Raw genomic sequence first — 22,823 nt, 5'->3', positions numbered from 1 at the left:
TTGCTACATATATTTGTATTTGCATTTTATATTTTTTTGCATTGCAAAAAATCACTTACTTCTATTAGGAAGTGACAAGTGTCAATGTATACTATTTATGCAGGTTTTGCAAGTTTGTGAGTGTATTTAACATATTTCTGATGGGACTGAGTTCATTTCTATGCCACAAATGAAATTGGGTCATGTGGTGAGCACAGTGTATATCAGTAGCTGCAGCTGTGTATCAGTGGAGGACGGAAATGAAACATATTACACGAGCAGTTGAAGAAACTCTTAATCCAAATCCTCTTTTTAAGCAGCACAACAGAGAAACTGTGACAGCTTCACCTTTTGGTAGCGAGCAGAATCACTAAGTCAGCTTTACCCGAGCCTGCAAACTAACGGCTTGTTAATGAAATGTTCATTCCTCATTCATCGCTGACTCGTCGCATTTTGCATCTCATCTGGTTTTGGCTTTAAATTGTCTCATCGGTACAGCAGCATCCCTGCAGACATTTACTCCAACTGTCTCTGAGAAGGAAGGTTTCATGTTGTTTTTGCAGCTTCCATTTCGGCTTTTGGTGTCTGTCTGTGGTGACACTTGCCCCCTACCAACATGTTAATATAAAAATCTGTAGTGTAGCATGTTAGTACAGGGATGTGTCACGTCTTACTGACAGCAATCCGTGTTCCGCTCTCCTCACTGTCTACAGCCCTCTGGCCCCTGCTGATTTTGTCATTGTTGGATATTGATACTTTGAAACCTGTTATGTCCTGTGGTGTTTGTGTGCTCTGACCCATTTTGATAGCTTCACATTCTCGCCCTCCATGTCTCCCCGCTGTGCCGTTGTGTCTGAATGCATGGGCCTGCATGCATTTCACATGAAGGTGTGACTCTGGCTGACCTTACTGAGAAGAAGAAAGGAAGGTTTGGGTGGTTCAGCCAGTCGTCCGACACTCATGGTAAATCCTGTGGTTTCCCTCCAGTATTCTCTTTTGTGATGGCACAAAAATATCGAAATACTCATCATTTTAGAGATTTTATGATTTTGACTGATAAAAAAGCTGATATAGAGTGGACAGTATATGTTTTATTTATTTGTATGGAACACACCTTGGACCAACCAAATTTCTTTGCTATATGTATCAATAAAAATTACAGTGTCACCATCTCTAACCTACTTTATGCTGGCTTTTCAAAAGCAGGGAATTGGTACGAATGAAGAAATCAGGGCTAAACCCAGATCGCTACTCCAGCACTCAGCACTATTTTCGGAGCTGAAGGCTGTCTGATCGCTCAAGCATCAAAGCCGACGCTTCTACACGAGTTAAGCAGCACCAGTGCGAGTGCTCGACACGCCGCCCTCTCTCCTATAAGTTAAAGCAGAGAGACGTTTCATGCGGTTAATCATCAACCGTCTGTAAAGTCCTTCTGAGTGTAGTGGGACATTGAGGGTTGTGTCTCAGAGACAGCTTAAACAGCTTTGTCCTCCTCACCCTTCTCCCTCCTTCCCTCAACTCCTCATTGTCTGTCTCCGTCAGCCCTCGAGAAGCAGCTGTCCACTGGCCTGTCCCGTGTCTGCCCCCTCTCAGCACTTTGTAAATGATACTAATGATGACAGTGATGCAGACCCACAGTGCTTATCTCCCTCCATATGATTGGGCAGTTTCTAAACTGCAGCAACACCCCGGAGAGCGATTAGCTCAGGCAATTCACAACAGCTTCATTAAAATGGCTCGACAAAAAAAGACATATTTTTTAGAGTTTTTTTCCTTTTACTGGGGTTCAACTGTTCAACAAGCATCCAGGGTATTAGCAGTAATTATATTATGGTGTCCTACAGCGAGTGTTCCAGCCAGTGAAACAGAATCTGTAAACACAGAGAATCAAAATGGGGAGGATGAAAAGACTCCATGCTGTGGACCGCTGTGGTGAGTTTTTCACATTATTATCGTGTTTTGTCACACATTATTCAGTGTAACTAACTTCAGGCTTTTGCCTTATGTTTCAGTCAAAAAATATCAAAGTCAAAATTCAGGTCAGTACATTCCCACTTTTACTTATCTTCTCTACATGCGTTCAACTCCTTTCTTAATTATTATTTCTGCTTAGTGTTCTTACAAAATTTACGGGACATTATGGGTGAAATATGTCTACTCTTCAAGTTTTCTTTCCCTGCACCCTGACTACCATCACTATTTATCAAATAAAATTGAGTTTGCTGTTGTGTTGATACAGTGTGCTGACTGTGTAATCTTGAAAACTAATTTGTTGAGTGTTTTCAATGTTTCCTCTTGCAGTCGGCGCTGGCGTCGAATGAACAGATTTTGCCGCAGAAAGTGCCGGTTGGCTGTTAAATCGGTGCCTTTCTATTGGCTGGTCATCATCCTGGTGTTTCTCAACACGTTGACCATTTCATCTGAGCACTACAACCAGCCACTGTGGCTGACTGAAGTACAGGGTATGACATCTACAACTGAATTTTATTAAAAACCTACTGTCTTTCTTAACTGTCACCATTTTATTATGTTATAATTTATTTATTATCTTATAATTAATCCAATGTCATCCTTTTTTCTGTCACTTCTGCTGATTATCATTTGTTTGTGTCTCAATTTCAGACATAATTTCCTTCTGTCTGTTTACACGTTACATCAATAATGACTGTGTTTGTGTTCCAGATGTAGCCAACAAGGTGCTTCTGGCCCTGTTCACGTGTGAAATGTTGGTGAAAATGTACAGTCTTGGGCTGCAGGCGTACTTTGTTTCACTGTTCAACCGTTTCGACTGCTTCGTGGTGTGCGGAGGAATCACAGAAACCATTCTTGTTGAGCTGGAAATCATGTCTCCTCTCGGTATCTCTGTGTTCCGCTGCGTTCGTCTGCTGAGAATCTTCAAGGTCACACGGTACGACTGCCACTAGCAATTTGACGGAGAATGTTATTTTGTTGCATTTTGGCCATTTGATGTCTTTTCTGTCCCATTCTGTCCAGTCACTGGCAGTCACTGAGTAACTTGGTGGCCTCGCTGCTGAACTCAATGAAGTCAATCGCTTCCCTGCTGCTGCTGCTCTTCCTCTTCATCATCATTTTCTCCCTGCTGGGCATGCAAGTATTTGGCGGAAAGTTCAACTTCGATGAAACTCAGACCAAGAGGAGCACCTTTGACAACTTTCCCCAGGCACTACTCACAGTGTTTCAGGTTTGTCAGTCATTTTCATTGCAAAAGATTTCACTCATCAGTGTTGGATTTCTAGATTGCAACAGTATGATCTTCAATGATGCTGTGTGACGAGTGTGGTGATGTGAGTGATTATTTTACTAGCTAGCACTGTTGTTTCAGATCTGAATAATGGAATTGGTTGTTGGTTCTGGTGCCCTTTATTTTGCCTAGGGGCTTTGACTTTGACTTTTTGGCAGTGTTTGGTGTCATTAGCTGACAGGATAACAAAGTAAATAAGGTTACTGTTGACTGAAGATGATGCAGCCAAAGAGAGAGAACTAAAGTTGGCCAGAAATATTGTGGCCTCAACATTTATGTAATGCATGGGATTTGCAGTGGTGAAATTGCTAAGCAAATGTATATAACGTTTGCCAAAATATGACTTTTCAGATTCTGACAGGAGAAGATTGGAATGCTGTAATGTACGATGGCATCATGGCATACGGAGGTCCGTCTTCTTCTGGGATGATTGTGTGTTTCTACTTCATCATCCTCTTCATTTGTGGAAACTGTATCCTTGCAGTTCAGAAAGCTCTTGTGCGTTATGATATCTCCAACAGTGTTTATCTAACCACTTGGTACTATGATATTACATGAATTTATTTGTCACTTTAGGCTTTCTCATGCTCATGATTTGACTCAACTTGTTTTTAATTTCAACACATTTTAAAATTGCTGGGTTTCCAAATAAGTTTTGGCTGTTATACCCATTGGCCATTCAAGGACACATTTAAATAATCACTCAGTTATTTACTCGGAGCAAAACCTTTTGTTGACAGTAAATAACATATTTCGTGCGGTGAGATATCCTTGACTGAAGGCAGACATCCTGCTCAACGTCTTCTTGGCCATTGCTGTTGACAACTTGGCTGATGCGGAGTCTCTCAACACAGATGAAGGAGATAAGAAAGGGTGATTTTTTTGTTATTATTTATTTTTCTGCACTTTATGCAGCAGCTTCTATTTATTAAAAAATCTTACTTCATACAGGGACAAAAAGGATGATGACAAGGACGATAAGGTATACTGTGTTCTCTCAAGCAAGACAAGTCCTTAAAAAGTGTCTAAACATTGACTTGATTTTGGGAAAATAAGGAGGACGAAGAGGACAATGATGACACTGTTGGGGATGAGGATGACCCTGAGGTGCCATCTGGGCCTCGGCCTGTTATTTCCGACCTGGTGAAGAAGGAGAAGATAACTCCAATCCCAGAGGGAAGTGCCTTTTTTATCTTCAGCAGCACAAACCCGTAAGAAACACTCATACCCGCTCAAACTGCTGAACAACAAGAACACCATGTCTGAGGTTGTGTTTTGACCTCCAGGGTCCGCGTGTTCTGCCACAAGCTCATCAATCATCACATATTCACCAACCTCATCCTAGTCTTCATCATGCTCAGCTCCGTCTCACTTGCTGCTGAGGATCCGATCCGGAACTTCTCTGCTCGCAATATTGTAAGTATACCCTTCCACTTAAGTATTGTTCACTTGTGGTTAAAAATAAATAAATAAAATAGAATGATTATCAAGGGCCAAGCAATAGGTGGACATTTAAAGATCCCTTATTATGCTCTCATCTGTGTTTGTATTTTAGTTTCAAACAACCCACAGTGATTCCAGGACATTTTTTCCTACTGTAGATGGATAAAGATGGACTAGTCATGGTCCAGTCTTTCTCTAGTTAAAGTTTGAGACAAATTTATCTAGAAAAAAATTAACATCATTCATCTCAGACCAATGTCACCTTTTTTGCAGTGAGCAAGCCCTGATTCTCTGCTTGATTGCATTTGGATTTGATCTATTCATGAGCATTTTCCCTCCTTCTGTTGCTCCTTAGCTGGACCTGGAATATTGAGCTCCTTGTCCATTCTTGTAACAGCTGGCTCGTCCAGTTGTGACGGCACCAAAAGCAGTTCATTTTTCAAAGAACAAATATAATGTAGTGACTGCCGAATCTGCTGTACTGGTGCCTTAAAACATACATTATTTTGCATAAAAAGGGATCTTTATGCAGTGTAATTCAATAGGGTATTTGCATGTTGTATTAACTTTAAGTGTTAAACTTGGTTAATACCGAATTAAGTGCAGTAAATGAGTAAAATATTACATCCCACAATGTGTAATTCTATCAATGTTGTTCAGACGTTAAGTTTGTAACACACATAAATTATCTGATCAAATTCAGAGCCAAAACAGCTCTGAAAGAAAAGCAGCGGCTACAGTGCATATATTTGGGAATGCTAACATAAAGCTAGGTTTAAATGGTGATAACCTTACCACACACAAGCTGCCAGTTGAAAAGAAAAGTGTAGCCTCCGTTAATCAGTAATATCGTAACATTGCTACCCCTACTTGCAGACAAGTGAAACTGTGCACATTTAAATTCCTAGCATTTTGTTCATGTTATTCATGGTCACATCATGAATGGAACAAACCTCTGAAGTTAATCAAATTCATCATAAGGAGAAAAAAGCTGCTTAAATCGTCTTGGAAGATATTATTTATGTTCAGTGAAACATGTTCTCTTTTATCTCCTATCTCCTTAGACACATTCACGTTGTTTTTCACGTTGAAGTCAATAAATATTCCATTGTTTTGTTTTTATGAAACTACATATTCAGGGTTGTGTTCTTGTAAGGACCCAGATTAATGATGGGAGGGAATGACTTGTCTACATTTAGAGGTGACATATTTTACTCTCATGATTGATTTCTCAGAAAAAAAGATTTCATTAGTATCAAAAAAAATACATCTGTTTCATTAGTGTGACAGTTTGTCGCCTAAAAATGAGCACTTTCCGCGCTGTGCTGCTCTTGTGTCCTCAATTGAACTTTGAACAAGTTTTCACATGGATGCAAATGATAAATGAAAAATAAGCAATGGAAAAGAAAATGTCAGTTCTTAAGTGATTAAAAATTGGATTATTAGCAACGTCTTGTTGTTTCGGTCAGGTTGGATTTTAAGTACATTTCATCCAGTGTGTTGGAAAGACAAGTAATTCATGTTAGACATTACAAGAAATGGTTTTCATCAGTGGTATGCCTTCAAGTCTTGGCCTGTGGAAAAAGGTATGGATCACTCTCACGTAAGTTGAATATCTCACTGCCGTGAAGGTTTAGCAATAAAAAAAAAGCAACAATTACAAAAAGTTTTGGTTTTTATGTTGCCTTTCCTGAACATCTGTTCAACAACTTCTGTTAACATAGGATTTTTACTTTTTTTGCTGCCAAAAATTTAGGACCACCCAAAAGACAACAAAATTTCCATTAAATTGATACTTTGATTGCGACAGGGAAATCCAGATCCTGTAAGTTTCCAACAAAATTTGGATTTCTACTCCTCATGTCGCCAATATGAGCCGGCTTGCATTTTGGCTTCTATATCTGGAAGTGGTAACTGGCTGTAGAATATTACCATGTTAATGCAATGCTGATAGCATCCAGGTCATATATTCTTCTTCTAGGGACTCTCAAATTCTTTTCCTGAACCCTTTTATGTACTATTTCTTCTTTCACTTATGCATTAGCTAGTCAACGCTCACCAAAACGTTTACACAAATAATGATTTGACCCATTCATTTGCCACGTCACCATTGTTCTTTTCATAATGGTCTGTCTCAGAATCAGAGCTAACTTGAATTTTTCTTCAACGTTGTGGACAGTCTTCATATCCAACCTTAGAGTCTCACCAAGACTACTTAACCCATCCATTCATCACTACAACAGACACCTGGATCAGGGTGCCAGCTGTGTCTAGTTAAACCAAACAGTGCAAAGTCTCAAGTTTTGTCCCATTTTACACTTCAGTCTGTCAATTCGAATCAGTCAGGTAAAAATGTGTGCATTAAGTGGGTGGTCCAAAATATTTGGTGCAGAATGAATTAAAACAGAAAAAAAACATTTTTATTTGCTACTTTATTTGACTTAAAAAAATCTTTTGAAGAAAATATTTGGTGTCAGTGATGTAATTTTCACTGAATAATTTGAATTAACATCGATTGGAATGCAGCAAACTAAAGTTCACAGTTCTAGCAGCCAAATCTTAATTTTTCCATTCCTTCTTGTTAAAATATGATGTTTAAATCTGAACTATGAACTGTCTATGTTAAACATCTACGTTGCTTTTTGCAGATACTTGGTTACTTTGACTATGCTTTCACGGCTATCTTTACTGTTGAGATCGTATTGAAGGTAAATGTCTTGTGTCCCTGTCCGTGCTGTGCCTAACCTCTCCCAATAACAGTCCAAACGTGTTGTTGCCTTCCAGGTCCTAGGCTATGCAGATTATGTCTTCACTAGTATGTTTACATTTGAGATCATATTAAAGGTAACCTATTAAATGACAACGAGAGCCTTGCTGCATTCTCTCCTTGTGTGTCACCTGCCACAACAACCTGGCTTGTTTGTTTCCTTTCTCTTATTTACTTTCTTCTTCATGGCACCTCTTTTACAAAAATAGTGAAAGGTTTGCTAGTTGCAACTTTGCACACGGAATGATAAGATTTGACTCAATGCAAAAACCCATGGAGTCAGGTTAGGGGGAAGGAAACATCACATGAACATTACATTCTTCTCACCGGGTGTCACGTCATTCGGGCGGTCATCTCTAAATTAATGTGATGTTGCAGACAATAGAACTCTTTCTTCACTGCAACCAATTTTAGCATTCAGATTTTGTTGAGGCATTGGCTGAAGTTGATTTGAGGTCATTTCAGGGGGGGTGAAGAAATCAACTCCTGTCATGGCCTCATGGCTCTCTGACTGACTGCTGCTTTGATGATCCATAAAAGAGGGGGCAAAACCAACCATGTTCCTACGAGCATGGTTCAGTCTGCTTTCCCTGACTGAGGGCATCCAAATGTGGATTTGTCTCTGCAGACATTTCTGGGACAAAAAAAGATGAAGTCTGTGGCTCAAACTCTGGAGGCGCTCTCGTTAGCACCCTCATTTCGATCTCACTCCACATTTATATGCTCTTAGATAATGAGTTCTTTACATTTATTATTTGACTGAAGAGTTAATTTGGCTGGTTTTTCTTCTCTGCCTGCTTAACTTTTGAAATTTGAATTGGGAGCTGCCTCCCATTATTTCTCAGCAATTAAAGAACATGTTAAAATGTACTTTAAGATGACGGTCCACATGAATGTGACAGTAAGGCCATTTCACTTTCCAATCACTATAAACTGATCTCTTTCAGGTACTTATCGCCGCTGTCATGGCAACAAAATGCATGTTTTATTGCCTCATCCCTTAGTCGATTGTGAAATGAATGACTTACTACTACATTCATGTACCAAAGGGCCGTTGGGGTGGCGATCATAGATTTAGACTCCTTCACTGCTCCGGCTCGCCACCCCTGAACAGAGTGATTTTGAAGAGTGTGAAAAAGTGTGACTCAATACTTGACTTAAGTGAGTGCAGTGTGGGTGAGATAGAGCTTTATTTAAAATGTTTTCCAAGTATGAATGTGTGAGAGTGATTTCGATGATGATAATGTGTGTAATGTGTGCAAGATTATGTATATTGGTGTTTTTGTCCTTTGTCATTTGCCACTCTGACTCATGTCTTCTTTCGTCAGATGACAACCTATGGCGCTTTTCTCCATAAAGGAGCCTTCTGCAGGAATTATTTCAATCTCCTGGACTTGTTAGTCGTGGGAGTTTCCCTTGTCTCATTTGGGATTCAGTAAGTGGTGTGTTTTTGTGTCGTATTAATCTGACCAGAGGTCACAGGCTACAAATTTCTATTGTTTGAAGTCTTCATGTTTGTCCGCATCTGACCATTTATCCCCAATTTCTACCAAACGTGGAGGCAGATCAGTGCAGAGGTTTTCCATTTAGAGAGTCTGACTTAGATCAGATCAGCAATCTGCACATTTATTTATGATCCGCTAATGCTCGTTTTCTGCAAAAGCAAACTCCAAAACAAAGCAGCATGGGCAGAGTGTGGTGACTCTCTAACAGTGATGGTGGTTTTAAATGGATTTTTGATCACAGAAACTGATCAGATAAGCAATCAACACGTGATTTAGTTAGTTCAGCGCTTCAAATGCAACTAACTTTGTTCTGCATTGCAGGTCTTCTGCCATCTCGGTGGTGAAGATTCTCAGGGTCCTTCGTGTTCTGAGACCCCTGAGGGCCATCAACAGAGCCAAAGGCTTGAAGGTGCCACTCAGTCTCAGTTGCTGCCTCAAGAAAGAGTCCTCTCCTGTTAAGCAGTTTGTTGATATGCTTTCATCTCTGCCCGGCAGCACGTGGTCCAGTGTGTGTTTGTAGCTATTCGAACAATCGGCAACATCATGATTGTCACCACACTGCTACAGTTCATGTTTGCCTGTATCGGGGTGCAGCTGTTCAAGGTCAGAAAGGCAGAGCAATCCTTTGATCATTTATTTACTGTTCTTTTTTGTTGTTATTCAATAACACCTTTTCCCCTCCTCAGGGAAAGTTCTATCGCTGCACTGATGAAGCCAAGTCCAGCCCAGAAGAGTGCAAGTATGTCCACCTCTCTTTAAAGTAGAACAATCATCAAACGTTTCTGACGTTGACCTTTCATGGATCTATGGACGTCTTCAGAGGCACCTTCATCCTGTATAAAGACGGAGACGTGAACCAGCCAACGATTCACAGACGGGTGTGGCACAATAGTGACTTCAACTTTGATAACGTGCTGATGGCTATGATGGCGCTGTTCACCGTTTCCACTTTCGAAGGCTGGCCTGCGTAAGACGCCATTCAAATAAATATTGAAGACGTCCTAGTCTGAATGTCCATAAGTTCATCTTTTTTTTTGCTCCTTCCAGGTTGCTCTATAAGGCCATCGACTCCAACAGGGAGAACCTCGGCCCCATTTACAACTACCGGGTGGAGATTTCCATCTTTTTCATCATCTACATCATCATCATCGCTTTCTTCATGATGAACATCTTTGTGGGTTTCGTGATCGTGACATTCCAGGAACAAGGAGAGAAAGAGTACAAAAACTGTGAACTTGACAAGAACCAGGTTGGTGGTCAAATCTATATTAATTAAAAGTCAAGGCTTTCGATTGCATGACTGGAATTAGCATTTAATGATCCGACATATTTGTGGGCGTGAACTGCCTGTGACTGCAAAGCTGCTTTTGTCTCACACTGATGGTTTTAGAGGTTTTAAGTAACACCAAGGTTTGTGTGCAGCGTCAGTGTGTGGAGTATGCACTGAAGGCTCGTCCACTGAGGCGGTACATCCCCAAAAACCCATATCAGTACAAGTTCTGGTACGTGGTGAACTCCACTGGGTTTGAGTACATCATGTTTGTGCTGATCATGCTGAACACACTCTGCCTGGCTGTACAGGTGAGCCCAACGTTAAATGTTCTTCAACAGTATCAAGTTTGGTTGTTGAACCCTCGCTGCACTTCAATCTTTTTGTGTTGTGTTGTTTCTATTGCTGTCAGGCGATTAAAAAAATGTGTGATTAATTAATTATGGTTTGTAATCAAACAAAGATGTTATTTAACCATACCTAAAAAATGCTGGGAAAACTGTTCAAGTTGTGTATTTTTAGTTCTTTTTTTTATTATTATTGTGAGTGACAATACTTTTTGTTTTGAGCGCCCTGGGGACTATTGCTTTCTCCTGATAATCCTAAAATAATAGCAAAATAAATCAAATCAGTGGTCTGTCTGAAGTACTGAAGTTCCCGCATAATAATAACTTAATCAGTAAGCAAACAAAATTGAAATCTTGATCGTCACAAAGCACCACAGAGGGGTCAGTTCATCGACACAAGAAGACGCAGTCGTCTCACTGGTGTGCATAAATATGCCAAGCATAAGTAGAAATTTGAACCCCCTGGTTCGCGCAACAGGGTATGGCATGGCGTAAATACTTAATACTGCCAACCTATGTGATCTCGGTTGTGAAAGTGGTGGCTATGTATTTTATTTTTATTTTTGAATTATCATGCTCAAAGTGCACGAGTGCAAGAGAGAAGCCTGTTTTTTTATTGCAACCCTCAACACCAATAGCTTTGGTCTGATCATATTCTGAATTTCAGAATTTATTATTAACATTTCTATTGGTGTACAGATTACCTAGCCCCAGAATGGAAATAAAGTTAAAGCTATGCATCACACATAATTTATACACAAAAAAACTGTTACTACTGAAGTTTAGAAAAATTTATCTTAACTGAGTACTGAATTGCTTTTGTGTCCCCTCTGCAGCACTATGGCCAGTCAGCACTTTTTAACTACGTCATGGACATCCTCAATATGGTCTTCACTGCGGTTTTCACTGTGGAAATGGTTCTCAAACTCATTGCTTTTAAACCCAGGGTGAGTCATCTCTATACATCCACAAATATACGTCCTACTGAAATACTGAAAATAGGAGGACCATTTGTCAGAACCTTTCCTTTCTGGAGCCTCACAAGCATTGATTATTATGCTAATTTCTTCCCAAACCCACTTGACCCACAGCTTTTTGTTGCGAAGAAGGACAGGATGCTAGTAAGAGATAGAGTGTTGTGTGCAGTGCGGGCTTCTCCAAAAATAGATCTAACCACAAAGTTGGCAGCAGTATTTTTGCATGCAGTTTGTAGTGTGTACTGCAGAACCGCTGCTAGTTTATCATGGCGCTCTATAATCACAGTCACTTCAGTTCAAGTGCAACACACTTTTCTTTTTCTTGCATTTGTCAAATTGTACCCTGCATTCGTAGTCACGATTACATTTTATTTTTTCTCGCCAATCTCACATCCTACCCCATGTATCGCTCACTCAACTTCACTCAGGGCTATTTTGGAGATGCCTGGAATGTTTTCGATGCCCTGGTTGTGATTGGCAGCATAGTAGACATTGTGCTCAGTGAGATCGATGTAAGTAAAAGCCCCCTTAGCTCTCCCACTTTTTTGTTTTCTTGTGCCTCCTCGACTCTCACTGCAGGTTTCTCGGCTAACTAGGATGTATTCCTGGCTTTTGACTGTTTTCTAAATGCAACTCTTCTTTCTCTTTTTTCCTCCTTTCACTTCATGAATATCATTTCATGTGTTCCATCTTTTTTCTATTTCTTCCATTCTGCCTCAATTTAATTCTCTGTCACCTCCTCTTTCAACTCCCTGTATTTCATGGTTTGCATTCACACCAGCACTATTTCGCTGATGCTTGGAACACATTTGATGCCTTAATTGTTGTTGGTAGCGTCGTCGATATTGCGATCACTGAAGTGAACGTAAGTATGACGTTTATTCCCCTTCCTTCTCAGTAATGCTGAAGCTTCACAGAAAAGTTCATGACAATTATAAGAAACTGAATGAAATCTGTGATTGAGCTGTGAATGCAGATATATTTGGTCATCTAATGAAAACAATATTAAATTATGATGAATGATATAATTAACAAGCTAAGCAAGATATATATGTCTGTACATTTTTGGGAACAAGCACCATCTGGAGTGAAACTTGATTAATCCCTTTCAATAAAAGATCATGTTGTTATAGTAAAAGTATCTTGAGACAGTTCTGAGGTGTAGTGTGTCCCTTTTCTGGGAGGGTTAGTTAAAAAAAAAACATTTATCTATTCATACCCAGAGAGAAAAGGCCAAAGGGTTATCTTTACAAGACGCTAATCTTAGCGTTATGTTTGTGGCCAACAACCTGAGTTTCCTATGAGTGTGTGATGGAGTTTCGATACCTGGAGCATTGTCACCAGGAGGAACCTCAGGTTGAGGTCAACGCCAGCACGAGGTTTTCTGTTAAGCTTCACTTCAAAGCCATTTTGTTTCCTCTGTGATTCGTCAGATGCTTTACTCCTGTTTATTTCAGGCATAATGACACTGTGATTTAAATGATGCTCTCTTTGACCTTTGCTAACATGACTGTATGACCTGGCCATGCTTGGCTCTGAGCAAGACTGATGTCTAATGTTCACTCTTGTGTACTCTGTTCCCATAGAAACTTGTAGAGGCAAGTATTAAAATTACCGGGAATGTTTTTTTTGTGTGTAACCTGTTTGATTTAACAACTTTATCTAATGGGACCCTCTTTAAAGAGCTTTTTAACAATCAAAGTTAAGAATATACCGGTTTATAATAGCTTTTGCTCGCTCCAGTCACCTAAAATGTTAAAATATCAGGATAATAAAACACCCATTAAAATGTCTTTGTAACTCTTCCGCCCCACAAAACATGTTAAGAGTGTTATTTTTGGCTTAAACTGATATCACTGTCAGGGCTGAACAATAAGACTCCACGTCGAGATCCTTTTGAATATTCTACATCATATTATTGTATGGAGTTGCTGCAATTATGGGTATACACATAAAATGTATGCCATCATCACTGCAATTCTGTTAGAAGCAACATTTGTCATATCCAATGAATGTGACAAAGCCAGAAACTTATTTTCCAGCCCTATAGACATCGTTGATATTCAGATTTAAGGTACTTTGTGTGGTATTTTGGTGACCCACTCCCTGAGTTTAGAGCTGCAGTGCTGTTTTTCTGGAGTTATTTATTCCATGGTTATCTGTGTTTCTTAAGTGTCTGCATGCGTGTATAGACATTTTCTTTTCATAACAGTAAATATAATAATAAATGTGTGATGCATGTTTGTGTGTACGACGTGTATAATGTGAAGTCTCTATAAATGTAATGTGGACATGTGTGCCCATTATTGGGTCATCGTGCCGTTTCACAAGGACTTTAGTGATGGTGCTTGTGAGGTTCTTTTCATCTTCCTGTGACATTTACTTCAAGGCTGCATGTTTGTTCTGTGTGAAGTGCAAACTGCAAGGGAAAAAATCTGCAGTTTACTCTCAGTATATTTTTCGGCTCCTTGCCTGCTTTGGAGTGTCAGCCATGAGTTGTGTGAATATTCACTTGCTCATCAGGCTAAAGTCATCAACACAAATGCATGCTGGGAAGCGGCATGCCTGCAATTCATTGGATAACAACCTGTTCATGTCGCTTCTCACAGATGGCACTCGGCCACCCACTCCATGTCCCCCCGGTCAGTTTTTATTTTTACCATTGTGATGTGATGTTTGGCCTTTGCTCTTTCCATGTCTTTCGATCTTAACCTCCAGCCAGAACGGCTTTGGAGCTCAGATAAACAGTATTGTACATACAAACAACATATATTGAAAAAAGTTGAATATATATATATATATATATATTGTAAACTTGCACCATATTCTGCTTTATGTAGATAAAGAAAATAGCTACAAATGGTAATTGTATACTGCGTTTCTGGTGTTGATATGTGTGTGTTGATTTGTGTTCATTTTGCACAATAGGGTGTGTTGTCACCACTCTACACAGACATATTCAAACAAGAGACCAAAGAAAGTGTATTCGCTCTGCTTCAAAGGACAACAGGGCTCTACAATTCACATAATTGAAAGTTATTTGCTTCATATTATCGATGGTCAAATAAGTCAACACAGTCTAATCATTGTAATCTTCAAAATAGATTTTGCGATAGTGATTTACAGTGGCTGAGTCTGAGGTTCTTTGATGATCTTGTCTTTGTGTCCCTGTGAGTGATTGTCTCTGTGTTTTGTTCTGTCTTCCCGTAGTGAGCTCTTAAAGCTCAGAACGGCGCTCATGTATAGAGCAGGTGTGTAGACTCCAGTCAGGTGCATGAACCCTCCAGCGGCAACTCCAGTCTCTCCCTCTCGTTCTTCAGCTCTCTATTTTTCTGACTTCTCCTGCTACAAGTGCTTCCCTCCCTCACTCTTCTCTCTTTTCAGTTCTATCTCTTCGCATCTCTTTCATTCTCATCTGTCTGCACCCGATAGGGAGCCCCTCCTCCCCGCTGTGGCAGTTTGGTTGTGGGGCTGGAAATGCATGAATTGCTGAACTGCTGTTTGTTCCCTGATCATCCAGGACGTTCAATGCTTCCCAGCGAAATGGCAATGCTGAACGCATGCTCCATCAATGCTGCAGCCAGGATTACCTAAAGAACCTCCTCAAGCTATTTTTAATTTAATTTATTTATTTACTGATTTCTGCTCATTACACTTACACCTCATACATCCCAGTTTGAATGAGTGTACCGAGAGATTTGAATGCAGCTTGAGCGATCTGTGTGTCTGTAGTGTGGAACTAATGAAGCACTACCAATGGTAAAAAATATTCACAACGAATGTATCTGTTCATAACCAGCAATCAAAACAATATATGCGTGTGTGACTGAGGTCGAGCTCTGTTTAGTCTCCTTTATATTCAATGAGCCTGGGTTGTGTTAGATCATTAGGGTTCTTTTTTCAATCATGACATGAAATCATATTTTGTTGCGTTGACGTGTTAGTTCTTCATTGAGTTCATTTAAAGCTCACTAAGCATCCAAGCGAAATCCATTTAATCCCATTAATTATGTCCATTACACTAGGGAGTGATAAAGTTGTGTCCCAGTCTGTTAAATTGTTTTGTCTGATGTTTTAATCTTAAGCTGTTAATATGTTGTGTTATACTTAATGTTGCTGTCAGTCCTGACTAGCTGCACGTAGTCAGTGGTATATGTCTGTGTGGCAGCTGTGTTCCTGATGTTAGTAGTGCAATGAAATAATAGATTGTTTACCATTTACATGTGAGAAGAGTAGTGACTTTGTTCTGTCTACGTCTTCATTTGTGACATAGATTCTTAAATGTACTGTTTCAAGTGTGTGGTCCAATGTTTATGAGGCCTTGACCAAGTCATTAATAAAGGTCTTTGATTTTAAAGCCGACGGAGACTCCACAGGTGGATGAAATGGGGGTAAGATGATCCACCCATTCTGTAGTCAGGGTCATGCCATTATTTGCTTTTCCTTTATTTCCTCTTTGTATTTCAAATTGCATCCTTTACCCCAAAAACTAAGAATTCCATTATCTCTGCCCAGGTTATTCCTCCTTGTTTTGTTTTTCTACATTTAATCTCCAAGTTTTCTTTACATCCTCCTACATTTTTGGAGTTAAGTGTGTCACTCAAACGTGACACTGGGTGTCCAGTTTGGAGGAAGCTCCTCGCGTTTGTACAGTTGACACGGCTACATGGTCTCTGCCCCTTTTCTTCTCCGGGTCGGGGCTCCATGGATGACCTGCGGGACCAGGTCACCCTGCTCTGACTTGTACACCTCCCGGCCGACCCGCTGGGGTTGGTCCCACTGTGACTCCGCATGCAGTGACTCTGGACTGAGGGTGCCATGCTTGTTCAGACATGTCCTGTCAAGTATGGCAGGTGTTCTCCAGCATGCTTGCCTCCTTGTTTCCTTCCCTTTTAGGTGTGCACAGTGACAGAGCTATTGGCAAAGCTTCGGACTGACTGACAGAAACATATCAGCCGCAGCAGCACTGCGTTTGACCACTACAACAAATCATTAATATACACTGCTACCATGTACTTCTCAAACCCAAAGGTTCCTAATGGTTGTCCATGCAGTGCTGCTTTTACAGTCCATATGTGTCTGGAGTTCAGATCTCATCATATTTTGAAGCCCAGCCAGAAGCTCTGGCAACACTGTGCATTCATCGTCTTTGCTGCGTTCTTAACTTCTGTCCTTAATTCACAGAACACAGAGGACAGCGCTCGGATCTCCATCACCTTCTTCCGTCTCTTTCGTGTGATGCGGCTGGTTAAATTACTGAGCAGAGGGGAGGGCATTCGCACTTTACTTTGGACTTTTATCAAATCCTTCCAGGTTGGAATTTAACACATTTGTTGTCACCTGATGTGAAAAAATCTTAAACATCTAAACACCATTTATTATTTCAGGCTCTACCGTATGTTGCTCTTCTGATAGCAATGCTCTTCTTCATCTACGCTGTCATTGGCATGCAGGTAGCATTTATCTAAATAGGTATATTGTTCAGCTCAGTTTTGGCATCAGATAAACCTCTGTTTCTCCTGCAGGTTTTTGGAAAGATTGCGATGGTGGATGGCACTCACATCAATAGAAACAACAACTTCCAAACCTTCCCTCAAGCCGTGCTGCTTCTCTTTAGGTGCGTTTGGATCGAGATTCAGTGAAAAAGGTTTTATAGGAAATCCAAATCTATTTACATCCTTTTTTGGTATTCCCCAGGTGTGCCACTGGAGAGGCATGGCAAGAGATCATGCTGGCATGTATGCCAGGGAAACTGTGTGACCCCGAGTCTGACCACAACCCTGGAGAGGAGATGACGTGTGGCAGTGGATTTGCTATTGTTTACTTCATCACCTTCTACATGCTCTGCGCTTTCTTGGTATGTGCATCAATGGTTTGCTCACAACCTCATCTAAACATGCCATAAAAAAGTAGGTCTGTGTGCTTGCTTTGAGAATTGCTTTTCAAATGTTCATTCTGCAGCACTTGTGCTCAAAAACTCCAATAGGAGCTTTGAAAATGAGCAAACCTCATGCTCTCGCTGTAGTTTCAGCAGAGGGAGATTCATTTTCTAAACATTTGTGCATTCAAGGGATACACCGATACTGGTGTCAGGAGTCGGTCTGATAACGGCTTGTGTGCTTGTCGTCATAAATTGGCGGATCCCACCTTACACCAGCGGGCAATTTTTGAATGTCAGTTTATTGTGTTTGTACTGGAGTGAATCTTGTGACCTTGTGAATACTGAAGAAGGCGATATGCATGGAAAAAAACAATCCAAGTAACTATGTGTAATGGTGTACACTAAGTAGTGCTCAAAAGCAGGTACTCGTACACTATTCATTTTGGAAAAAAATTGTATCTGTGCATTCCTAAAGTATTCATGTGGTAATTGAGAATGCCACCAGAATGATATCTTCTCCCATGATGAACTTTTCACATAATCTTCACAACTGGAACAACTTGCAAATGTAGCTATGAGAAACTCCTATGAATTAATGTGGAATTAGATCGTTAAATGAAAAAGTTTTTTAGTTATGTGTTTCAATCAGTCAGTTGTTAGTAAACAAGCCAAATGTATGAACATGTATTCTTTTAACAACCTAAAGTGTCTCCGAAAGGTGTTGCCAAGTGGAGGTTTTCTGTCTTCCCTTTTCAATGGTATTCAACATCACAGCTTTCAAATGAAGGCCATCCTTCTGCTTCCTCACATCATCACCTTTGCTTCTTTGCTAAACGTGTCAAACTCCTGTTTTACAGATCATCAACTTGTTTGTGGCTGTCATCATGGATAATTTCGACTATCTGACACGTGATTGGTCGATTCTTGGGCCACATCACTTGGATGAATTCAAAAGAATTTGGTCTGAATATGACCCAGAAGCAAAGTATGGCATATAATATTGCTTTTTGCTGGTTTAAAAAGAAAACAAAAAAAAATTATTGACTGTGACCTGTTTTTGTCTCATCCTCCAGAGGGCGGATCAAACATCTGGATGTTGTGACACTGCTTCGTCGTATCCAGCCTCCTTTGGGCTTTGGAAAACTTTGCCCTCACAGAGTCGCATGCAAGGTTTGTATTCTCCCAGTCTGTTTTTCAATTCATCACTTATTTTCCTTCGATTTCAGTTGCTCCCCTTCAGCACAGACACTTTGGAATTACATCATCACTTGTCTGTGTTTGTCACTGTTATGTCCTCATTTGCTCACCATGTCCTTGAACTCCTTGGCTTCCTCTCAAAACAACATACATCTCAGCACTCATCTCCTGTTTTCCTTTCTTAGCGTGATAAAAGCAACTCTTTTCCTCCCCCAGAGGTTGGTAGCCATGAACATGCCGCTTAACAGTGACGGCACGGTCATGTTCAATGCAACGCTCTTCGCTCTGGTGCGAACAGCTCTCAAGATAAAAACAGAAGGTACGGATGATTAAAATGAAAGCCACTCTGCCCTTAATCCTTCCTATGAAATAGCATCAGAGCCAAATCCAGATGTGTTTTTTCAGAGCTATTCCTCTGTTAATGCAGGTAACCTGGAACAGGCCAATGAAGAGCTGCGAGCTGTCATCAAGAAAATCTGGAAGAGAACCAGCATGAAGCTGCTGGATCAAGTAGTGCCCCCTGCTGGTGGTTAGTGGCTTCTTCACGTGCTTCCTGAAATAATCCGTATCAGTTTTACTATTTCACTGTGCATGCGTGTAGTGTGAAATCATGACTGCCACGAGCTGGCCCTTTATCTGTGTTTCTACCTTTCTCTGTTACTCTCTTTCTTATTCTCATCTGTCCAATCATGATTGAGCTTTCACAAAGTATTCATCTGACTCCTTAATAACTTTATGTCCTTAAACTCTGAAGCACTTCAGAATATTCTGAAGCAGTTCTGTTTTAGGGTGGTGGCATGGAACTAGTGTTGCCTCTTTCTCTCTGGTCTCTGTCCCCAGTGTGATTGCTTGCAGTGATTCAGACCCCTGCTTCAGGGTGGTTCACACGCACTATAATCTTTACATCTTAATATAAAGACCATAGCTGTATCACACTTGGTCGAAAATATCAAAGTTTTTTTTTTTTTCACTTTTATAATGCTGCATTTCATTTCACTGATTATTAGACGTAAGGGTGCATGCATGTAGCAGCAAATCTTGCACCGAAATTTTTCCAAATACAAGAACAGCTGCTTGGTCAGTCATCACAAAAAGTGTGGCTTACATTAAACAATATTAGTACTGAACAGTTGTAACATTGTTCAAAACATGCCACTTATGGCAACATCAAAATACTTGAAATGAAGACTGGTTACTCAACTATTAACATTGTTTGACATAGTGTCACATCCTCATTGAAAATCTATGCAACAAACTTATTTCTGTACCTTGTGTAAACATAAATATTTGTTGATTCTACTAGACTTAATATAACAGTTGCACTGATCCCACAAACAGACATGTTTTCATTACATCATACGTGTTCTGTTCTTGTATAATACAGCAATGGATTCAGAGTGTGGTGCAGTATATACGTCTTTAAGATGGATGAATGTAATCTCACCATCAATTGTGTCTGTAGTCGGGTCATTGAAGGCCTCACTTGTTTGAAGAATGGATGAGGGAGGAGAGGAGTGTTTTGTCTCCCTCTTTCTCTCCCTGACGCTGTGCTGACACAGGAAGCGTTTGTGTGGTCTGTTCACTCAGATGATGAGGTAACCGTGGGGAAGTTCTATGCCACCTTCCTGATACAGGACTACTTTAGGAAATTCAAGAAACGTAAAGAGGAGGGCCTGGTGGGTGCACACCCGTCTCAGAACAACACAGCCATCGCGCTGCAGGTGAGTCTTTCAAAGGTCACCAGAGTTTTGTGAGAAAGGGTTTGGATAATGTGTGACATAATGTGTAACTTTGTCCGTATATATTTCATCTCTGAGCATTTCATGAGAGTATCACCAAAGATGCTAATTGTATGGTTTATAATCCAGCAGGACGTTCATGATGTTGGTGTACAGTATAACTCATTTCTGTTATCACTGTGTGTTGATGTCCCCCTGTCTTTATTTATGTCACAGATGTTGATGTTAAGCGTGTTGATGTCTCCCACCATAACCGTCTCTCACCTGCATCAAAACTCACATCCACAGTTCACTGTCACTGAAGGATATATGGCTCCTACACATAACCATATATCGCTCACTAGTAAACCAGCTTTTTATCCATTCATAGTAAACAATTTGGGCTGTTACAGTGCAATTACTAATAAGTGTCACTTCGGGAAACATCTGGGTTTTGCACATTTGATAGCAAAATCAAACCAAGGACAGGTTGTATTCGGGAGTGCACATATGTGTGTCTGTGTGTATCCATCCCTGACTGTCTGTCAGTTCTGTAAACGTCAGCTGTTACATTCCCCACCAAAGATGTGTGTAAGTGTGTATGCTGTCAGCTTTCTACTCTGAGTTTAAAGAAGCTCAGTGGCGCTTAGTCCTCTTATTATCATGGTTGCAGGCTGGCCTTCGAACACTGCATGATATTGGGCCAGAAATCCGCCGAGCGATATCATGCGATCTACAGGATGACGAGCTAGTAGACTTTATACCCGAGGAAGATGAAGAAATTTATAGGGTAACTATTTTTGTTTGACCGGGGAATGCGTGTGTGATCCAGTTGTTTGTGTTCTCCTTAATTCGAAAATATTTTATCATGTCTTGAGGGCTGCACATTACTAATAACATGTAACTTATCTCATGAACATAGCTGAAGTTCAGAACTGAGGTTCAGAATGTAATTTTAAATGTGATCATTTTGATAAATGTCATAATCACTTGGCTGACCTAAATTCTTTTTAACCCATATATTTATCATTTTTCTGCAAAGACACTACACATCATAACATAATGTTGTTACTAAAACATTGTACAACAAACAAACAACTACTTTGCATATTCAATGGTACTTTGTGCAGCCCCGATGTTGATGCATGAAAATGGTCCCTTAATAGTTGTCATGCTGCCAAAGATACAGGATGAGCACTTTTTTTTACTGTTTGAATCCATTTCAATTTCAACAAATCTGAAAGTGCATCCATGTAGCAGCATGTGTCATGTATCATACTCTCAGCTTTTCAACCTGATTTTGCCCACATAGCTTCTAAAGATACTGCTGACTTAACATCACCTTACTTCTGAATGCAAATATATTGTTGGGGGCAGGAGCTTCACTTTGAGCTTCTATTTTGCAGCGTAACGGAGGTCTCTTTGGCAACCATCTGATGAACGGCGGTCATCGGCGCTCCAACAGCCAGCAGACCAACGCCACGCAGCGGCCTCTGCAAGTTCAGCCGCCTCCTCACTACGCTCACATGGAGCAGCCAGTGGGACGTCTCTCCAGAGCCAACGCCATGTCTCACTCCAACCACCACCACCACCACCACCATCATCATCATCGCCACCACAACTCCTACGGGAAGTCGCCCAAGTCTACCAATATCAACCTCAACAACGCAAATATGTCGGGCATCCCCAACGGAGGTCACCATCGGTACTATGAACATGCACCTCCTAACGGCTACCCAGGTCATCACAGCCCCTACTACGACTATGAGAAGCCACGGACCCCACAAGGACAAAGGTATCAGCTTTTATTTGCTGTGCTCTTTTGATGGTCCCTATGGTATTTCACAAACTAATTCCAAACAAATGACCTGGCACCTTGGTTTGCGTTTTAGATAAAAATAGAAAATGTCGTCAGGTTTGTTTTTCTTTCGCAGAAATAGTCCACTTCTTGTGGAATGTTTTTGTTCCATAAGTGTTCTTCATATTTCCTTCACTCTGTAATACATCAGGAGCCTCCCATCTTACTGACAGCTCATTTCCGAAGTGACCGATATTACACTTATCTCCCCCACACTCTGTTTCGTCCACTCCTCCTCTCCATATTGGGCCTGTTTGTTTTTAGTGCCCAATAAGTTTGGAAGACAATTTCATTGCTGCCATTTCACAGAGGATAAATGTTTTTTACTGTGTCTTATCATGGATTAGATAATGGAATTGTCAAAAAACACTGGAAAGAACATTCAACATTGTTCTATCCTGGATTCTCATACATATATATGAGGCGGCTGTATATCTTTCACATATACAGTATGACATATATGTATGTGACACGTGCACCATCCTCTTCTCTGTGTTTACCTCTCCCTCTCTCCTTCCTAACCAAATTGCTTTTCTCTCGACCATCCCTCTGCTTTCTTGGACAGAAGGCGCTACTATGAGACCTATGTTAGGTATGTTGTGTTTTAGGTTTAAGCAAA

General features: G+C 40.5%; 1 protein-coding gene across 11 annotated transcripts in view; it reads left to right on the top strand.

The window, feature by feature from the left end:
* The window catches only part of cacna1da (calcium channel, voltage-dependent, L type, alpha 1D subunit, a), a 47,727-nt gene that overhangs the window by 19,372 nt on the left and 5,532 nt on the right, over positions 1-22,823 (top strand). The window contains exons 10-44 of one of the 11 annotated variants that reach the window (XM_053869030.1): positions 868-942; positions 1,824-1,911; positions 1,992-2,018; positions 2,281-2,441; positions 2,662-2,887; positions 2,974-3,181; positions 3,593-3,713; positions 4,027-4,114; positions 4,193-4,223; positions 4,298-4,452; positions 4,528-4,657; positions 7,333-7,392; positions 7,469-7,528; positions 8,780-8,886; positions 9,278-9,365; positions 9,452-9,559; positions 9,643-9,695; positions 9,777-9,923; positions 10,004-10,205; positions 10,379-10,537; positions 11,410-11,520; positions 12,332-12,415; positions 15,909-15,941; positions 16,735-16,863; positions 16,938-17,003; positions 17,076-17,167; positions 17,248-17,407; positions 18,289-18,416; positions 18,505-18,601; positions 18,845-18,947; positions 19,056-19,157; positions 20,216-20,349; positions 21,020-21,136; positions 21,753-22,141; positions 22,770-22,796. In XM_053869030.1, coding sequence (XP_053725005.1) covers positions 868-942; positions 1,824-1,911; positions 1,992-2,018; positions 2,281-2,441; positions 2,662-2,887; positions 2,974-3,181; positions 3,593-3,713; positions 4,027-4,114; positions 4,193-4,223; positions 4,298-4,452; positions 4,528-4,657; positions 7,333-7,392; positions 7,469-7,528; positions 8,780-8,886; positions 9,278-9,365; positions 9,452-9,559; positions 9,643-9,695; positions 9,777-9,923; positions 10,004-10,205; positions 10,379-10,537; positions 11,410-11,520; positions 12,332-12,415; positions 15,909-15,941; positions 16,735-16,863; positions 16,938-17,003; positions 17,076-17,167; positions 17,248-17,407; positions 18,289-18,416; positions 18,505-18,601; positions 18,845-18,947; positions 19,056-19,157; positions 20,216-20,349; positions 21,020-21,136; positions 21,753-22,141; positions 22,770-22,796 — 4,066 coding nt within the window. Of the gene's footprint in view, positions 1-867; positions 943-1,823; positions 1,912-1,991; positions 2,019-2,280; positions 2,442-2,661; positions 2,888-2,973; positions 3,182-3,592; positions 3,714-4,026; positions 4,115-4,192; positions 4,224-4,297; positions 4,453-4,527; positions 4,658-7,332; positions 7,393-7,468; positions 7,529-8,779; positions 8,887-9,277; positions 9,366-9,451; positions 9,560-9,642; positions 9,696-9,776; positions 9,924-10,003; positions 10,206-10,378; positions 10,538-11,409; positions 11,521-11,978; positions 12,063-12,331; positions 12,416-15,908; positions 15,942-16,734; positions 16,864-16,937; positions 17,004-17,075; positions 17,168-17,247; positions 17,408-18,288; positions 18,417-18,504; positions 18,602-18,844; positions 18,948-19,055; positions 19,158-20,215; positions 20,350-21,019; positions 21,137-21,752; positions 22,142-22,769; positions 22,797-22,823 lie in introns of all 11 variants that reach the window. The other 10 variants (XM_053869038.1, XM_053869032.1, XM_053869033.1 and 7 more) reach the window with 10 other exon arrangements.

Source organism: Synchiropus splendidus, chromosome 6 (genome assembly GCF_027744825.2).
Source record: "Synchiropus splendidus isolate RoL2022-P1 chromosome 6, RoL_Sspl_1.0, whole genome shotgun sequence".
NCBI lineage: Eukaryota > Metazoa > Chordata > Actinopteri > Syngnathiformes > Callionymidae > Synchiropus > Synchiropus splendidus.
Note: the sequence above shows the minus strand (reverse complement) of the source record. Positions and strands in the feature narration are given on the sequence as shown.